We start from the raw sequence: 20,442 nt of genomic DNA, 5'->3' as shown, positions 1-20,442 counted from the left end.
TAATTTCCACCCCCTACTGTTACTCACACCTTCTTGTCAACAGTTTGAAATGGGCCATCCTGATTACCACTATAAAAGTGATTTTTCCTCCTGCTGATAGTAGCCCACTGTTATTGATTTGTCTCATTAGAGTTGGTAAGGCAACCCCCATCTTTTCATGGTGTGTGTGTGTGTGTGCGTATGTATGTATTATATATTTATATTCCTACTGTATTTGATGAAGTGGGTTTTAGCCCACGAAAGCTTATGCCCAAATAAATTTGTTAGTCTCTAAGGTTCCACAAGTACTCCTCGTTCTTTTTTCTCCAGATGAGTACTCCCAAAATCGTAGAAACACTTAACACAGTGGTTCTAACCCTTTTTTTGGTTTGGAGCATCTCATTTGTAATGAATTTGAATGCAAATCATCCCCCCACCCCCCGCCCATATTCCTAAAGCTGTCACTGAATCTCACCTATTTTCTGTCTCTTTTCTCTCCCTTCGTTCTGGTCTGTTTTTTAAGGTCTCCTTTTTCCTTTCTAAGTACTTTTGAGGTTTTGCTCTCCATTTTTTTAAACTTTGTTTTCTTTCTACCCCATTGTTTCCCCAAATCTCTTCTCCTCTTCTTTGCCTTTCTGTGAAGCCTGAGTTCTCAATCTTTTCCCTTTCTTCCTCTCTACAGGTTATTGCATGACCTGTATGTATACTGAACTAAAATTACATAATGCTGGAAGAAGCTGAGAAAGCTACAGTATTATTGCTGCCTGAGAAGGTTAAGCACTTGGCACACCACATTTTGTAATACTGGTGTATGGTACCACCACTGAGAAAGAACAAAAGTAGTTTCTAGATGTACTACATCAGGTGTTCCCACACTCTTTCACAGTGTGGACCTTTCCATTGTGACTGCATAGACCCTTCCTCCTTTCCACCATTAGTGACCACATAGTATTCCTGTTGTGATTACAGCAATAGTTCACACAGAAATAATATTAAGAATGTATTTTTAGCAGTCTTTCAGTGCAATTTAGAAGCTGGAAATAAAGAAGAGGAGCCAGCATCATGACCAGCCATTTTCTCTGTGGATCACCAGCAAGCATTTCATTGACAAAGAGTGCTCTACAGACCATAGTTAGCAACCACTGTTCTACACTATCACTGTAAGAAACAGATCTCAGACACACTGGGGAGAACTGATTTATGAAATCACAAAATAGCAACTCCACAGAAGATAAAGATAATATAAATTTAATTTTTAATTAATTTTTCAAAGTCTGATTTCTCACTTTGAAAACAGATTTTAAAAAGTAACCAAAAAAGTTAAACTGCAGCTAAACATTATTTTAAAATATACAGTTTAAATGGATAGTACAGACCTGCTGACTGTTGTTACTCATGAACCTGCTTTTAGCTCCTTTGATGGGTCTGCTGAGTCTTTTTACTATTCACTTTTGTTCCTCTTGAACAAAAAACTGAAACTGAAAGCTTGCCCTGCCTTCTATACTTCAAGATCAACTATCCCTATGATGGGAACAGAGTAGCATGTCTCTGAACTGATTTCATTTCTTAGAAGTTCCCCCACCCCCATTTGTCCCTATGTAGAGGCATCACTTTCATCTCCCCATTTCTTTTTGAAGTGCCAAAGGCAGACACCATTTCCCTTCCTGCCAGTCCTGGCTTGGAATTATCCAAACATATTTAGATACTAGAAAGCATAAGAAATAGATGTTGATTAGTGCCTTATAACTACTGAAACACGAGTATTGTCTAGAAAAGTTTGCTGATCAACAACAGAATATTTTACTGACCAATAAAAATATTACTTCTGATATGCCAGGAATTATATTTATTGCCACATTTTTGTCTTAATGGTAACATTTATTTGAAGCAAGTTACCACAGAACCCACATGAAAACAGCAGCATATCAACTCCAGAGAAAATATTTTGTGAAAAAGTTATTTTGTTATCCAAAACACTTTTTACTTTTCAGAACAATCTAAAAATATCCAAACAGGACAGAAATATTTATTTCTGAAGAGCATAAAAGCTACTTTTTCATCTTTATTTTGAAAAGAATGAATCAAATGCATGTCTTGACCAAAACGTAACCTTTTCTCCCCCCCTTTTTTTTTTTGCTGCCACATCTACAGGAAATAGATCACCAAGACAGATGAAATGAATAGATCTTTTACCTCCCAGTGGCTGAACACCAGCTGCGGACTGGCCAGGCCACTTGTCCTCTTCCTGATTTCATCGGCAAACCCAAAGCTTTCTGCTACTGGCAGCACTGCCTTAATAATAAACATGTCAGTCCCCTCTTTCATCTCCTCTTGTAACACTCGGCCTTCTCTTTTGGACAAGACAGCATATACACGACCTGCAAAGGCATAAGTCTTATTAGTTTGCTGAGCCTTTCTCATCCTTTGCTTTAAGGCAAATACATATTTATTTATTTAGGAAAGCTAAGTACTGAATATGGGATATATTTTCTATGACTCAGTCTCTTTCCTGTAAGATTGTGGATGGACTAATTAAAATCATACAAGGCATACATTTGTTAGTTAGTAAAACATGCAAATCTACAGTATATACATGTTTAATAAATTACTACTACTGTGTGGTTGTTACACTGTGTACATTTTATGACAATACTATGTATATTTCTCAAAGGCATACTGTAGAAAAAAAGATTTTGCATAAATATCCATTAAGCTTGAATATTTTAAATTGTATTACCTGAAAAGAACGTGGGAGTGTGCTGTTAGGAATATTTTATTTGTAAATAACCCCACTGTCAGTTAACTCACCTTTGCTACAGTACTTGAAAGTTATTATCTGTCACTCCCCACTACCTATTACCTATTCTCACACACTGTATAAACATTCCACACACAAACATATAGATGCAAAGAGCAATTATTATAAAGTGAAATTAAATCCTCCAAGGCCAATGAATTGGGCTTTCTGTGGGGAACTTCGCAGAGGATGTGAGGTGATGGAATCTAACCCACAGAGAGGCCGTAACACTTCAGTGCAGCCCCTATGAATGGGAACAATGGCTAGTGCATCTTTGCAGCCTCACTGCAGGATCTGCAGGACAGTAGATTCAAATAACGTGGATCCAACAGCTCTTGCCTATCACCTCCAATGACATTTTCTGCTCTTGCCAGGACACCCCCCACTCCTACCCCACCCCTCATTTGGTCCTCTGCATGTGGATGAATTTCACCTTTATAGTGTATCTTGTCTTCTTGTTACTTACAAAATTCGAAAAAAAGTGTTTTAGGTTCTAAACTGAGATCAGACACAAAGGTCAAAGCATTTTCAAGACAAATGTACTGGATGTGGCATGCACATATGAGATTTGTTGATATAAGCTAAACAATTTCAAGCCTAAGGAATCCTTGAGAGTGTGTAGAGAATTCTGAAACACCAAAAGGTTATATTTTTTTACAGCTCACAACTGCTGATTTATTGTACAAATGCACATTACTGTAAAACACAAGCTTAGACATACATTGCTCAAGAGCATTATCAAGGTCACTGGAAATATTGATGGTAATGTACAGAATTTATTAAAATTATTAAAGGCAAATAAGTGCCTAACTACATTACAGGATATTATTATATTTTAAAATATTCATTTTATTCCTTATGTTTAATTGCAGAGCTGAAATCTTATATACAGATACACCAGATATTATCAGCACCATTTATTACTAAGAACTAGTCTGTCAAACCTACTGTAGAGGCACATGTTGAGCTATATTCTGGGCTAAGTGTTATTGAAGTCTGTTTTCCCAAAACATACAAGCTAGCAGAGATTTTTTTTCATCTCTCTAAAGGTTTTTCAATGATATGTATTTCATCCAACCAGTCTGGATTGTTGTTTCAGTCATTTCTACCAGAGAGAAGTTATAGGAGGATTTGAGTCTAAAAAGTACAACTGTTCTTTGGAATAAATCCTGAAATCCACCCCCCCCCCACACCACTCCTCCTTTTGGACTGCACTGAATGGAGAACTGGGGTAGGTGAGGGAGTCAGGATCTTGGAAGCCACAGGGGTTTGTGTGTAAATGTTCTGAATGCTGCAGAGCCTAGCCCTTGAGGAGAGGAGGGGGATTCTGAATCACTGGAAGAGGTGCTGAGGGTAGGCTAGATTAGTATACTGTTTTACCTAATAGGTTAAATACTGGCCACAGAGGGTCTGATCATAGCTGCATGCCCAACTGCAAGTGGGTTTCTAACCTGTGCTAAGTTATCTTTTTGACTGGTTGTGTATGCACATGTACTTGTATGTACGCTGGAAACACTTTTTTAAATCTTTAAATACCTGAAAAGGAAATTTATTCTGAAGTTATGACAGTATCTCAAAAGTAGAGCAATATTGTGATGCTGCAATATACCAAAAAGCCTGAATAAGATGTAATTTACTTATGCTTTTGCTCTTAATGAAGTTCAACTCTTTAAAAATAAAGATGCAAACAAAAGTTCTAAGGTATCTATTCATAGCTATATGTACAGTAAATATGAAATTAACATGAAACTGACTACTCAGGCTCTATGAAGTGAACAGAATTTCTTCCTATATAGTTTTATCTATATATGAGCTAGAGCTGTAAAGAACAATACCAATGTTTATGTTATCAGTAAAACAGTGCTATGGTAAAAAGCATTTAATCAAAATTTCACTCACGTCAGCGAAATCCAAGACAGATACTTGCCAAAGGAAAAAGAAAAAAAGATCAACAGCCTAAATGATAAATTTCTTACCCAATCATTTTCTTACTGTTAGCAGCTTCTCTCCGAATTCATTACTAATGGGCTAATGCCATCGCCCCCATCTGTGGAATTCAGAAGTGGTCCAATGTTGTTGCTGGAGGCTCTGAGACTAAGCTCTGCCCTTCAGCTCAGGCCACCAGAAGAGTTTTTCCACAGCTGTAGAAACACTTCAGCAGCCAATTAGCATTAGGACAACTTGACAAAACATATTAAATTAACCTCTCCCTTTTGGTTAAAAATTCAATTTATATTCTGGTCATTGAATCTGAAGAGGAGCAGCTAAACAAAGAAAATTATCAGGTAAGAAATTTCTCATTCTGTTGCACACCATCTCTCGTCATTCGTTACTAATGGGAAGTAGTGAGCAGTGAAGCCCAGAAGTAAGGAGGGGAAGGATAAGCAGAGTTTAATTATTATAGTAGAAAAACAGACAGGAATGGAAGTTCACCCCATATAAAGCAAGTGCTTTATAAATTAAGTAGTTATTTGAGAACCAACCCAGTAGCACCTTCCTGCCCAAGGATGCCTCTGCAGAGGAATGGAAACATAGTTTGCAAATCTTTCTCTGATGAGGCTCACACACTTTCCCCCCCACTTTCTCTCTGGACTTCTGTGAACAGCTTTCCAGATGTACAGCACACCGACTGCTGCAGGATTCTTACATCTTGCCTGCAGCAACCTTGAGGCCCTAAGGCATTGGCAATTTGGATACAATGAGATGAACAGGGTAAAACTGACATATGTAATCCATATGCTTAAAATACATCTTTAGACCTCTAGGAATGCCCATTTATGCCACAACTTTCCAAGGGTCAGAACAAAGTGACGAGAAAAGTTTTTCCCAGGAACTGTGAAAGAGGAGCTTACCTTGAACTGAAAGGTTACTGGAGCTATATGAATAACCTTTTCCTCATGACTAAAGCAGCATGGTTCTTGCATAGCTACGGTAGCTAATTGCAAAATTTACTTTTTGGAGATTATGGTGACTAGAAAGGACAGCCACAGGCTTGCCTAATTTGTCACTGTGATTAAACTTGGCAGCTGACACTCAAAAGGAGGATCCGATGTACTTGTCTACAAGATATTGCTAGGGCTGATATCCATGTTTTTAAGGTGCTTCTCTGTAAGATCTAACCAGACTGCCTAGAGAAACGCTAGTGTAGCTGAGATCACCACAGAACTTTGAGATTATTGTAATATCTGTATCACAACAGCATCCAGAGCTCAGGGACCCACTGTGCTTGACTGTGCACAAAGAAAGAGGCAATCACCTATGCCCCAAAGAATTTTCTGTTTCCCCTCACATCAGAAACATACATTTGACCAGATCAATGAATAAAATATTCTGGTTGAGTTGTGGATACTAAACTCTATGAGAGGAAAATGGAGAATCTGAAATGAACTACAGTTCTCTTCCAATGCCCATACTATTAGCTGTAGGTGTTCCCAGTCTGAATGAAGGAGTTCCTGCTTCAAGAGGTCTGATGTTTTCTGCATGGGCAATGTGAGATCCTTGGTTACCTAGCAAGTCCCAAGTGCCTTCTGGATAGGTGGAGGACTACGAGGACCACAACTCTCCCTTTTCCTCTTTCCTGTATCCTTTATGTGAACTGTCTTGAAAGGTAGCAGATTCTTCTCTATCCAGGACATTATTTCCATTGCCATGAAGAAGCTTTGCCCTTTGTTTATTCCCTGGTTTTGGAACATATATAAACACTCACCCCTCAGTCATAAGCCAACCTCAACAGGAGGTAGGAGGAGGTTTCTTCTGTGAGTACCCACTACATTGTTTCTTGCACGTTCTACTGATGCAGCTGGTACTGAGCACTGTCATAGACAGGATACTGGGCTCAATGGACCATTCATCAGATCCCATTTTGCCATGTTTGTTTTTTTAAAAGACACTCAGAGAGGTGTAAAAATGAACTAACAGGATGTGTACCGTGGGATTTTTGAAAGTTGTTTTTCCAATGCTTCCATATCGAGTACAGTATGCAAAGGTCTAGAATGAAAGTTGAACTGGCTCTCAGCATGTTGTTTGTATCTACCTGCCTACAAAGGAGCATTCAGATGTGATCTGAAAATGACACCTAATTTTGCACTGCATAAAGTGCATAGTTCTATGCCCAAAGAAGAAATTTCAGCAGGTACATTTTGAGAAAACCATGCAGCGGATGAAACTGATGCATGGCACCAGCAATCCTAGGCATTGGAGAGAATTGACAACTGATGACATCTCAGGAAATGAGGGGTACAATGAAGTTTTGGAACTTTGCAAATACTTACCATTATTGTAATTATGCCCAGAGCCATGTTTGTTTTGACCTATGGATTAACAATTCTCTGCATTAGGATCAGAAGCTCTTCTTGATTTTGAAGAACTGGTAGCTATGGATCCTTTCCAGCAACTGTTCACTTATTGTCCATGCACGGATATAGGTGCATAATATGCAGCCTGTGCCTTGCTCTGACTACAGCAGCCACTTCATACTCTGGGTGCAGCTGGTGGATCAAAAAGGAGAATCTGTGGGGTCTTGTACACAAATGCTTTTTTTGTTTGTGTTGTGCTGAGGATTTTCTTAGTTTGGAGGAACATCTATCTAGGCATCCTTGGAAACTTCTGCTCCAGATTTTTCCATCTGCCAGGGGAAGAGATCCTTCCTGGAATTGCTATGGTGGCTTTGACAGTGAGGATAGAGACCTCTCTGCAGTCCAGCTACTAGTCTCTCTAATGTTTCCCCAATAGCTCCTCCCCTGTAAGTTTACATGCAAAAATATCCATTTAGGATGACCAATGGCTATTCCCGGGTATAACATGGCTGCCTTATAGCCATCAGGTTAGAATGCACTGCTTGTCACAAATGACATCAAGGGTTTGACCAAGACAGAACCTAAGACATCTTGCTCCAAGCAAAGTTCATACTCCTAGAAGATAAGCCACTTTTTTGCCACAAAGTAGGCTTTCCTTATTAAATATATGAAAAACCTTTGGTCTGAATAGCTACAGCTGTGCAGCGTGTCATCACTTTTATGGTCATGGGGTCTTTTGGAAGGAAGTCCCTTTCTGACGGTGTGACTATGTCTTTCACTATTGGAGCTACTGCTGTACCAGAATTTGGCTCCCAAAATTATATAAAAACAAAGGAATTCTTTAAAATGGTTGAATTTAACATTTAGTTTAATCAGGTGTCCTCATTTGGATCTTATGACTCCCTCAACGCATCAATGAGAAAACAGGTATCTAATAAAGCTTAACAGGGAAGATATTTGATTAATATTAATGGGTGCCTTGCAAGCCATTGACTGACGTCCTGCTCTGGAAACGTTATGTAGGTTTTTTGTTTTTGTTTTTAATGCATGTGTGGTACTTCTTTCCTCAGCTGTTTACAGGTCGGAGGATAGTACACTATTCATCATGGCACTGGGATCACACAACAGAAGAGGGGTGCTGGTACACCTCTCTCGACTATGGCAGGCAGCCTTTCATTCTCACAGGGACATCTAGCACCCAAATAAGTATGGTAGGAGCAACCTAGTACTACTCGGAGCTTTACTCAGTAAATCAGTGTCATTTTGAACGTCGGAAGGGATTTACCTGTCTGTAATCTCATGAAGGTGCAGCTTCATGGGGAATGGAATCCTCATGTGCCTCTGTTCTGGTCACAAATGGCCTGAAGTGCTCCTAAGGCTTTCATGTGGGGTCAGCATGTGGAACGGTGGTGTGGAGGAGAGACTGTTTCCCACCTTTCAGCACCTCAAGCGCATTTCCCTGCTAGAGCAAGGGTTTATGGCTGATGATGATAAGGCACAATTCCCATTCTGCTCCTGCCTGAAATCTGAGTCCCTTTCCCTGGCAGAATGAGGGCCTTTGGGTTGAAAACCAGATAGGCAAAATTTGCAGTAGGTTGCAGCCTGATGCAGGGCTACACAGGCATGCTGCAAGGTAGGGGAGAGACAGTGAGCACGGTACAGAAGAGAGAACTTATAGGAGAAGTTCCAAACACTCTCCTAGGGAGAAGACAAAGGAGAAGGGTTTTAACCCCTAATTTTCGTCTCACCTCTTCATTAACAATATTAATCGCTGCCTTGGGAAGGACAAATTTGCTTTTGCCTTTTTGAGACCTGGAGTTTTCAGAACTTACTCCTGATTATCATGAGAATCCCCTGGTTCACAGTGGGAGGAAGGGGAGCTGTGTAGGAGTTCTGATTCTTTCCGCAAAGAGCTGAGGATCCACGTTAGTATCTGGGGTGGCGGATGGGAGGAGAGGAACTTCTGGATCCTTTCAGGGTTTCTTCTCCATCCAGCCCAGGTCACCTGTGGGATTTATCCCCTGAGCTGGCCGGATAGCTTGCTCCTGGTCCTTTGACTCTTGCCCCAAAAGCTCCGAAGGCTCCTCATTGGGCTTTTCTGCAATGGACTGGCGCTCCTCGGTGCAGGGTGGGGACCTGACATGTTTGTTTGACTCTAAGTCCTATGCTCTGGCAGTGTGAGGATTGGCTGGCTGGGAACAAGTAGGGCATAATTCACTCTTTGTAGTGCTTGTAAATGCTGCCTCACATAGGGAACACTGCTTAGATTTAAGGCAAGTGTTTTCAAGACAGCTCTGCCATGCCTGAGTGGGAGCAGAGTCATCCAGCAAGGAGGTGCTGTAGCAGCAGATCCAGGTGGCTGAAATCACCACACTGCTATTTACCCAATCCAGGGGAGGAGGAAGATTCTAAGTTGCAATTGCATGAAAACGTATAAAAATAAAGATTTTACAACAAAATGGTCAAGAGAAACTGAACCATGAACTTGTTCCATTCCAGAGGCAGCAAATCTGGTAGCCTGAGCTTAGTCCTGGGGTTTCCAGCAAAAACAACCTCTTAATTCGTCACAGGTTCAGGAGCATTACCCCATTAGTAACGAATGAGAAGAGAAGCTGTGCAAAAGAAAGACAGCAATATCAACAGGGAGCACCAGTTAAATAATCATTGAGCATATGATACTCAGAAAGTTCACGATGTATTTGGAGTTTTCCAGAAGAGAGAGGAGAAGTGGGTATAGAAGGAGTTTTGCAGTGAATGACCTAGAGGAATCAAACTAAATATACAGTACAATCTACTGGAAAGGAGCAGGTGCTTGTGGGAAAGTTTGAAGGTGTTTGTGAGAGCCAGGTATATAATTTAAAATGAAGTCTCATTCAATTAGACATATGCAAGCTTACAACATATTTCTGCCCCTCCCCCCATTTTCATAATGTCTTCACTGCCAAAAACAGTGGGCTTTTACAACGAGATAGCTAACGGGTGTAAAATCCTAGTGGAAACATGGCGCAAGCAGTTTTTACTGCAGTGCGCCTTGGCAATATCAATGCAATACTCCCTATCCAGGTTTGACCTTACCTAGCTACATCATGGTAAAAACTGGCTGCGCCTTGTCTCCACTAGGATTTTAGAGTGAAATAGCTAATGTATATTAGTTATCTCGCTGTAAAAACCTCACCTTTTTTGGCAGTGAAAACATAGCCTTAAGCCTGTAAATTACACTGAATTTATAGTTTCAGAATTGGTGTATTTACTTAAAATCTTATGTAGTCAGGGAACCAGGAAGTTTTAAAAGGTAATATATATTGCTGAAGCAGTAATGGGTAATACTTCTAAAACATGCATTTGTTGGAAAAGTCTGAAATTATTTCCAGGGCTACACTGAAAAATATAAAATTGCTCTTACATAACGTCAGGAGTTGTTTCATCTCATTTTTAAAACTCACTCACTCTCTTCTCCAACTTTCCCATCTTTCTTAATAGCATTATTAGCCATTTCAGTCCATTTTGGCCAATTTCCATTATCTAGCACTCAACTCAAGTAGACAAAATGGACACTGAGGAGATATGCAAGCAGGAGGCTGTCAGGGTGGAAGTGGGGGATGCCATGGGGTGAATGACAGGAGGATCTGAATCAGCAACTGTCGCAGATGCCCCAGTCTCACCCACATGCTGCATTCTGCTGCATGGGAAGCTTGCACAGAGCAGGGCGCACTGCTGGGCAGGTGCATACACCTCAGCATCCAGCAGGACTATACCAGTTCTGTTGTACATGGGCAGTCTGAAGAAGAGGAAGATGGGTGGCTGAAATTACCCATTTATGTTCATAAGTATCTCTTGCTTTGATGTGAGGTCTTATATGCACAGAATAGATTAAGTTATAAAAGCTACATTATTACATATGAAAGTCATATTTCATAATACACTTTTATGGAGAGACACACTTTTATGTTAAGTTTGTTGTGTGCCTCCTCCCGTGTATGAGACCTATTCCAGGCTTTTGGATCTCAGAGTGTCTCTTGCACCAAACGGAAGTATGAGAGGTATACAAAGCACTACCTAAATCCAAAGCATCTCTCTTCACTAACTACTACCACACACATTCATTCTCATGTTTTGCTCATGAAATGAGTTTGTTTTGTATAACTGCTACCAACCTATATCTATTTACAACCTTAACTCTATTTTAAAGTATTGTGTGCGGCTTCACTTGTGAGCAGTAGTTTGTACTAAGTCAAAGTAGATACGTTTGTGGCTTTGGGGCAATGGAAAGTTAGTTTAAATATAACCTGAATGTACTGGGCCAAATTCATTACATCAGTAAGTGGCTGCAACTCCCATGGAAATTTCTGGGTCAAAATCAGAAGCAACAAATGGTGATGAAAGTAGGTCATAAAATGGTGTAAGTAATAAAGTAATATAAATTACACAGGTTTGCATTCAATGGGTTTGCCAAATGAGTAATTTACACACTAGTGGGAGAAAAGTGAAGGTTTTAAAAAAAAAGGCAGAAAAAGCTACTAAGTGGATATGAAGAAGGGTGAAGAATTCCCTTTTTATCTTACTTTTCCTGCTATCCTACCTAAATACACCACTGATTATTTTAACTTCTTAAATCAATGGGGACCTGGGACCTACAATCAAGACTTGACTCCGTTTACAGCAAGGAGAGATTTCCTTTCAATCTTTTGAAGCATGATTTCAGCTTTATATTTAGTGCTCGCTGCCTCTTGGATACCACAAAAGCATAAACATTTAAATTGTGAAACAGTATTTTAAATATTTGTGCGCCTATTAAAGCTGCAATTTAATTCTTGTCAGACAATGAATGCTTTCACCTGGCGTCTCCAGAAGCATAATATATTCCTATTGCTGTATGATGCAAATGCATAAAGATCTTTTGTAATTTTTCAGTATGAAAAATTTCAAAATTTCAATTTTTCTAATCTCTATTAGAGAACCAGAGATTCATGGCAGTCATCAACTGGACAATTATAAAATACTTCTGGTAAAACTTTTAATTAAGTTAAGCTTTCTGACACAGTCTAATGCAGGGGTGGGCAAACTTTTTGGCCTGAGGGCCACATCGGGTTTCCGAAATTGTATGGAGGGCCGGTTAGGGGAGGCTGAGCCTCCGCAAACAGCCAGGCGTGGCCTGGCCCCCCACCCCCTAACTGATCCCCCCTGCTTCTCACCCCTAACAGCCCCGCCCAGGACTCCTGCCCCATCCGCCTCCCTCGCTCCCTGTCCCCTGACTGCCCCCCCAGGACCCCTGCCCTATCCAACCACCCCTTCTCCCTGTCCTCTGACCACCCCTGGAACTCCTGCCCCTGACTGCCCCCCGATCCAACCCTCCCTCTCCTTTCTGACTGCCCCCCCAACTGCTGCCCCCATTCAACCCCCCCCGTTCCCCGCCCTCTGACCACCCCACTCCCATCCACACCCCCGCTCCCTGATCACCCTCCCCGAAACTCCCCTGCATTCTAGCCAACCCCCACTGCTCCCTTACCGCGCTGCCTGGAGCACCGGTGGCTGGAGGCACTACAGCTGCACCGCCCAGAGCACCAGGACAGGCAGCCGCAGCTCTGCAGCCCCGCCGCCCAGAGCACCAGGACAGGCAGCCGCAGCTCTGCAGCCCCGCCGCCCAGAGCACCAGGACAGGCAGCCGCAGCTCTGCAGCCCCGCCGCCCAGAGCACCAGGACAGGCAGCCGCAGCTCTGCAGCCCCGCCGCCCAGAGCACTGCGCTGGCAGCACAGTGAGCTGAGGCTGCAGGGGAGGGACTGGGGGCCAGCCTCCTGGGCCAGGAGCTCAGTGGCCGGGCACGAGGGTCCCGCGGGCCATAGTTTGCCCATCTCTGGTCAAACGCATAAAACTATGTGATTTAACATTTAGCAATGGAATTATTTATATTTTCTTTCTTACCTAGAACTTCTGCAGTGGCCATAATTTCACACGTGTACATGGCTGCCATAAGTCTCTGTGGTTTCACTTGTAACGCGTAACGACAAGCTTCCTTCATGGTGGCAATTAGTTGTCCAGAGAAAGGGCCATAACAATCTGCAAGCAAAGTTTCCCCCTTGCGTTTGCTTGATTTCTCAGATGAATTTAGACTACCTTGACAGCTATCTTGGAGTTCTTTATTTTCGCTGGATGATTCAGTGGTATAACTACTTGACAGAGAGGTGACTTTGTCTTCATTTTTTGTCTGTTCTGTAGCATCCAGTTCCTCTGAATCCTGCCTATTAGCTGACATTTGCTCTTCTGCTTTACTCATGTCCCATTTCTCCACTATAAAACAGACACCCATGAGAGGTTCTTCACACATGGGACCTGAAAGCGTCGCCAACTGAAACCCACTTACTATGCTGTTGTCAAAATCTCGACATTTACTCACTTCTTTAGTAGTCTTATCAAGGCATTGCCACACAGTTTTTTTGTAGCCTTCAAATTTACATAACAGAATATTAGGCCCACATTTCCGTGGGCCAAATGACCAGATCTGATCAACAGCATTTCTCCACCTTCTTCCTTGCAGATTTTGCTCTAATTTTTGTTTAAATTCCTGGATGCTGTCAAGGATCTTTTGATTAATTTCATGCATTTTTTTATCCTCATTCAAAGATGAGTTGAACTGCTCCATAGTACGAATTAAGTCACTGTTTTCTTCAAGGAGTTGAGTTACCTCTTCTGGAAGTGGCATGGCTCTTACACTGAGAGTGGCATATTTATTTGGGGTAGACATTGTTATGAGGCCATCAGAATCAACCTGAACTCCTTCAGGGATTTTATTCTGGTCCTCTTTAGCCTGGTGTATGACTGCGACTTTCTGCTGTTTTCCTATTTCCTCATTCACCATGTCAACTTTTGGGGGTCTTGTTATTGTCTCCCTGAATGGGATAATTGGTTCTGATACACTAATTTGTATCTTTGCAAACCTACAAAAAAATTGTAAAAATATTAGTTTATAAACTTCTTAAAATAATGCTCTATATTGTGAAGCAAATATCCATAAATAAACCCAATTACCAAAAAAAGGGCTAGATTGTGGCATTTTGGCTTCTGGCTGCGGTAGAGTTGGTGCAAAAGCACATCCACAATGGCAGAGCCCGAAGGCACTGCACTTCAAAAAGAAAGCATGGACACTGTGATATTTTTTAAAAGAGTGCAGTATTGGGCAAGCTTAATTAGCTCTTGTGGAAAGACGTGAGGCCATCTCCCTATGCCATTCTGGGAGGTGATTACCACTGTGGGTATTAGCCTTGCTCCCTGCATGCAAGGACTATGATTAGGAAATGGAAAGCGTCTTAGCCACCCCTCCCTCTTGCAGACCCATAGATCAGATCATAATCTAGTCCAAAACATATTTCATAAAGCACTGCTGACGCTAGAAGTTAGTAACAATCTCTTCTATGCTTATTTGTTCAGTTATACAAAAATCCCTTAACTAATACATTTCAAGTGAAAAACATTATACAGTAGCTCTAAATGGAAAACATCTGAAAGCAAATAAATGGTTTCAAGTGGCCTTCTTGTATAAGCAAGAAGACGATCACACAAGATTGTCAGACACAACAACATAGAATGTAACTACAGGAAATAATTAAAATAAATTTGACACACTACAGAAAAATACTAAACCTTTACACAGCAGCAGGAATGCCAATGACCTATTACTACAGCTCCTAAAATAAGAGTCCAGAATGTTAAAAAAGGGAAAGGTTTTTGACGAGGGTTCTAAAAATCAAAATACAATAAAAATACCACCAAGCTGTTGGTGAACCCCTTTATTGGACTACGTGAAGAAAGGCAAGTTTTTGATCATTGCCTTCATCAGGTCATAGAAAAACAGAGCAGCAAGGGTGGGGATACAGTGCGTCAGGGTGTTGATTAATAATTCATTTATTAATTAATCATAATGAAAATCTATTGAAAAGTTTAATCAATACTTTCAAACAAATATCAAAAGAAAGGAAAAAATCATCTAAACCCAGCAGCTCAGCTTCCATCTGCCCATTATGCTGTTTCTGTTCTTCTCTGCTACTCAGCATCTCAGAAATCTTTATGCAAGTAATTATTTTAGGGTAAGAGTTTGAAGATATGCTCTGAAAAGGACTTTTTATAAATTGATGAGTGTTGCTGTATACAGCTCAAAAAAGGTGTTTTGTAAGCAAAAGACAAACAGAGCAGAGCAAGGGCAAAGCAGGAAACAACTAGTCTGAGTTAAAAGAAATTTCAGCAACATCACAGTATGCTCATAAAACATTTATAAGCACAATTATTGAAGTGCCAATATATTGTTCACCACCAAAATAATAAATGAATGGACATTTCTTTTCAGATTTAGCTTCCATTAATTCATTTTCTTGAAGAGAGTATTCTCCATGAAAACCTTCACCTCTTTTCAATCTTGGGTGCTAGTAGCAGCTTTTGAAGGCACAAAGAAAAATGCTTATAATGTCAGAAGCATCACGGGACTCAAACTGCCACTTGTAATTTTCTCAGACAAGAAATTATACTTAAACAAAACTTCATGAAACTACTAAGAAATATTATACACATAATATTCAACAAGATAATGAAAAATTAATGTATTAGATGATATGCAAGATTTAAAGACCCAGTGGGTTATGATTTGCCTGGGCAAAAATGCACTTTTGTGGGACCAGTACTAATGCTTTCAGGACCAGTAAAAACTTTTCTAATCCTTGATTCTAGTTCAATGATCAGAAAGAAAACGTGCTTCAGCATCAAAGTCCCAGACAGATCAACCCTAACTGAGTCAGTAACCCCACTACTGACCGGTACCCAGTAATCACAATGCAAGTAAATTAAGGTGGGACTCTGCACTAAAGAAGGTATACCCAAAGAGAAGGGTCACAGTTAAATTATCAATTTTGACCACCTTGAGTAACAGTTGACTCCTCCATTTTACTCTGTGTGGATTATATAAATTTGGGGACTCTGATACAGTTTACTCCAAATAAACATAGCCAAGCCTTGAGGGCAGAGAGATTTATCCTTAATGCATATTGTGTTTAATTTGTGTGTTTAATTTTTTGATTAGGTCTCGTACTGAACCTTCACATAGGGTGCAATTCCTTGCATTGGAAGTTGTTTTGAAACAGATTTTTCAGAAACAACTGGTATCTGCCAAAAGTCAGGAATCCACAGGGTGAGGATCTCTTGGGGGAAAAAAAGAGAGTCTGACCAGGATTGTGTTTGAGTTTGCTCTGCATCCAAGCATGAATATAAAGTGCCAGGATGGTTGCTTCAGTGGAACCTGAAATGAAGCATAGCATCACTGAGACAACCAGCACTAAATTCAATATTTTTACCTTCGGTCTAAGGACTTCCATTATAATGCTTTCTCACTAGAAGGTGATAATGCCTTAAATTAAGTCAGATGAAAAGATTCTAAGCCTACAAAACATTGGATGTGGTGGTATGAGGCAAATGCTATCACAGGAAAGAGCACATTTTTTACATTCCCCTAATAATAAGGATCCAGAGCACAGGCAGAGCGGTGAGGTTCCAGGCAGGTTGGGGAGCAGGGTAGTTGGGGTGCCCTGGCACAGCTTTGGAATGCCTGGGTTGGAGCTTGAGCTTATTGGCAGAGCTGGTGGGTTGGGGTGCACTGGCAGAGCTAAGGGTGCAGGTTGGTTAGGATGCATGGATGATGGGGTGCACTGGGAGACCTGGAGGGTACAGAGAGTTGGGGGGCAAGATGGTTGAGGTACAACTGGCAGAGTTGTGCAATGTAGGGTGGTTGGGGTGCCCTGGCAGAGCTAGTACACCCGAAGCATCCAATGAAGGATGCTTGGGGTGTACTAGCAGTGCAGAGGGTTGGGGTACACTGGCAGAGCTGGTGTGGAAGGTGGTTGGGGTGCAATGCCTCCCTCATCTGAGTCCCTAACCACTCTCAGCTCCCCTAACATCCCATTTGTCTTCCTCCCGTCATTGTAGCCCCAAATCCCTCTTCCCCAATACCTCTTCCCCTACCATCTAATGCCCCTCCTCTCCCAGAAAGCATTCACATGTCTAATTATTTCTCCCCAAAGTCTTTGATTACTTTCCCCCTGGAATGAAATTGCTACCCATGACTCTCAAATTGTAGCAACTTCCAGCCACTCAGTCCAAAATTCCTTCTCTCCTAGGTAAGGGCTTGTGATTAACTTCTCCTTAGTTATGTTAATTGAAGGATGATTTCACAGCCATCTAGAGGTCTGTGATTCATCTAGTCATTAGTACCTATGAGGTTAACTGTACAAGGTAGCAAAGTGAAACTGATTTTGGGGGGAGCCCTGCAACTCATGAACAACTCAGTCAAATAACCCCAAATGTGGACCACTAATGCTACCCCAACAGGTACACCAAGTTTCAAAGTAATCAGAGTAACCATTTGGATTTTAGAGCACTTACAAGATTAAGCTTTAAATCATATAAAATGACAGGAATGGGCAACCCTCCAGCACTTTTCTTATATTAGTGCACATGCCATTTAAAAATGTACATTTTCTTCAATACCATTCTCAGTTTGGGTCCCTGTTGCGTGGTAGGAAGAATCAAGGAGAATAGAGAGGCACATCTGTTTGCATCTGAGATAAATGCTTTATAAATGATAACTCTAAAGAAACACAGATGAGTCAATATGATCTCCAGATGTAGTGAAATATACAACATTAAGTCTATGGCTACACTACAGCTTAAGTCGACATAAATTATGTCGCTCACGGTGTGAATTAGCCATCCCCTGAGCAACATAATTTACGCTGACTTAAACAGCGGTTTGGACAGCACTATGCTGGCGAGAGAGCTTCTCCCTCTGACATAACTATTGCTGCTCCCAAGGGCTGGTGTAATTAAGCTGATGGGAGAGCTCTCTCCTGTTGGCTTAGAGCGGCTACACTAGAGAGCTTAGAGTGGTGCAGCTGCACCACTATAAGCTCTCTAGTTTAGCCATAGCCTAGTTTTCAAGTGCTTTCCAGCACTTGTACCTCTTTGTGGCAGAGATAGAGGCCTCTCTCCTAATCTGTATTAGATTTAGATAAAATCCAGTCCTTCTAATTCCTGGCACTGCGCTTTCATCACTAGACCGTTCTTCTAGGAACTTTCATTAACAACTAGGTTAAAATAAAAGAGGAGAGACCATCTAAAGCACAGGACTAAAAGCCAGAAAATCCACATTTTATTTCCATCTTTTTCACAGACTTCCTGCGTCACGAGTAATACACACAATCTATGCCTCAGATTCCCATCTGTAAAATGGGGATAATTACATCTTAAGGATGATGTGAGGCTTAACTTTTTACTGTTTGTAAAGTGCTTTAAGAAAAGGAGTACTTGTGGCACCTTAGAGACTAACCAATTTATTTGAGCATGAGCTTTCGTGAGCTACAGCTCACTTCATCGGATAGCTCACGAAAGCTCATGCTCAAATAAATTGGTTAGTCTCTAAGGTGCCACAAGTACTCCTTTTCTTTTTGCGAATACAGACTAACACGGCTGTTACTCTGAAAAGTGCTTTAAGATACTTGAAAAGTTCTACAGAAATGAACCCACTATAAAGTAGAAAAAAATGTGAAACATTAACTGCGATAGTGAGTCTCCTGGAAAGATCTGATATGTTAGTCTATAAACTCAGCTAAATAGGAAAGAAAATAAAAGCAATTACTAAAACTTTGAAACATGGATTCTTCAAAATTAGGCTCCTGAATACATATTTAAGCACTTGAACAAAAGTGGCTTGATTTTCAAAGATGCTGAGCTCCCACTGGCGTCCATGACAGTTCAGCATCTTTGAAAATTAGTGCCCTTTTTATCTGGGTCTCTAAATATATAATTAGAAAACTAAATTTTGTTTTCCAGATTTGAAAAGTTCGACTAACAATGTTACATCATAGCCTCCATGATGGAGATTCTGTTCTGTGAGACTCAGTCACTTAGAATTTCCTTTTAATCTCCAGACTTTTAAATCTCTTTTCTGTACATTGCCACAGATATAGGCCAATTTCCTTTTAGATCCATACTTATTGCAATCAATATATAGGATAAGGATTCAAAATGACTAAGTGACTTCGGAGCCTAAATCCTATTTTCAGAAACTGCACAGGTACTTAGGAGGCTAAGTCTCATTGATAAGCAATGGGACTTATCCTAAATTCTCCTGGCTGTACAGCAGCAATTTTCTTAAAGAAATTGCTTCCAGAGTTCAACTAACATTGATTAAAAAAAAGAAAGACAGAATATCTTAGAAAAGGAAAGTACTACAAAACTGTAACAGAAAACAGTCAAGATAATTTTTGCTCTTTGCTGCATATTGGGGTAATATGGGAGGGGAAAATACCATAACACTTATATTTTGAAAATGTACATTTAAATCATTGATCCTCCCATCAACCTTGTGAGGTTAGCAAACGTCTCTGTTTTACAAATTAAATACTGTTTAACAAATAGGAAATCAGCTTTGGAAATATTAACCTGATCCTACACACACATACCAACACACGTGAATAAGAAAGTAAAATACTTGTGTGTAAGTGACTACAAGGCTGAGCCCTTATATATGTAAGGCTCTGAAATATTAGAAAGAACAAAAAGAGTAGAAAGAGTTGAAAAAGCTATAAAAATGTTTTGATGCTGAAGCTTTCATGCTAAAGTTTATTTTCCATCTACCATACATATTAAATTTGGATTATGTAATAAGAGAGAAATTAACACAAACAAAATCCAAAATAAATAGGGATTATTTTTTCTTAGTGTTATCTTCTACACATTGCTTTTTCGTTAGAATCTTAGCCATGAATAATAGTGAGAATGAAAGTTACTGCTACAGTTATGGTTACATGAATGTTTCTATTCTGACTTTTTTTCAGTCAGTCATTCATAAAACTTTTATCTTTCATAGAATCATAGAAGATTAGGCTTGGAAGAGACCTCAGGAGGTCATCTAGTCCACCCCCCTGCTCAAAGCAGGATGAACCTCAACTACATCATCCCAGCCAGGGCTTTGTCAAGCCAGGCCTCAAAAACCTCTAAGGATGGAGATTCCACCACCTCCCTAGGTAACCCAGTCCAGTGCTTCACCACCCTCCTAGTGAAATAGTTTTTCCTAATATCCAACCTACACCTCACCCACTGCAACTTGAGACCATTGCTCCTTGTTTTGTCATCTGCCACCATTGAGAACAGCCTAGCTGCATCCTCTTTGGTACCCCCCTTTGGGTAGTTGAAGGCTGCTATCAAATCCCCCCTCACTCTTCTCTTCTGCAGATTAAATAAGCCCAGCCTCTCCTCATAAATCATGTGCCCCAACCCCCTAATCATTTTCGTTGCCCTCTGCTGGTCTCTCTCCAATTTGTCCGTATCCTTTCTGT

At 40.6% G+C, this 20,442-nt stretch overlaps 1 protein-coding gene across 2 annotated transcripts in view; it reads right to left on the bottom strand.

The window, feature by feature from the left end:
• The window catches only part of EFL1 (elongation factor like GTPase 1), a 149,626-nt gene that overhangs the window by 15,556 nt on the left and 113,628 nt on the right, over positions 1–20,442 (bottom strand). For both annotated transcript variants that reach the window (XM_077828055.1, XM_077828056.1), the window contains exons 18-19: positions 12,992–14,004; positions 2,173–2,357 (exon numbers count right to left, since the gene is read on the bottom strand). In XM_077828055.1, coding sequence (XP_077684181.1) covers positions 2,173–2,357; positions 12,992–14,004 — 1,198 coding nt within the window. The remainder of the gene's footprint in view (positions 1–2,172; positions 2,358–12,991; positions 14,005–20,442) is intronic.

The sequence above is a fragment of the Eretmochelys imbricata genome, chromosome 10 (assembly GCF_965152235.1).
Source record: "Eretmochelys imbricata isolate rEreImb1 chromosome 10, rEreImb1.hap1, whole genome shotgun sequence".
NCBI classification, from domain to species: Eukaryota; Metazoa; Chordata; order Testudines; family Cheloniidae; genus Eretmochelys; species Eretmochelys imbricata.
The sequence above is the reverse complement of the archived record's forward strand: the minus strand, read 5'-3'. Positions and strand labels throughout refer to the sequence as shown.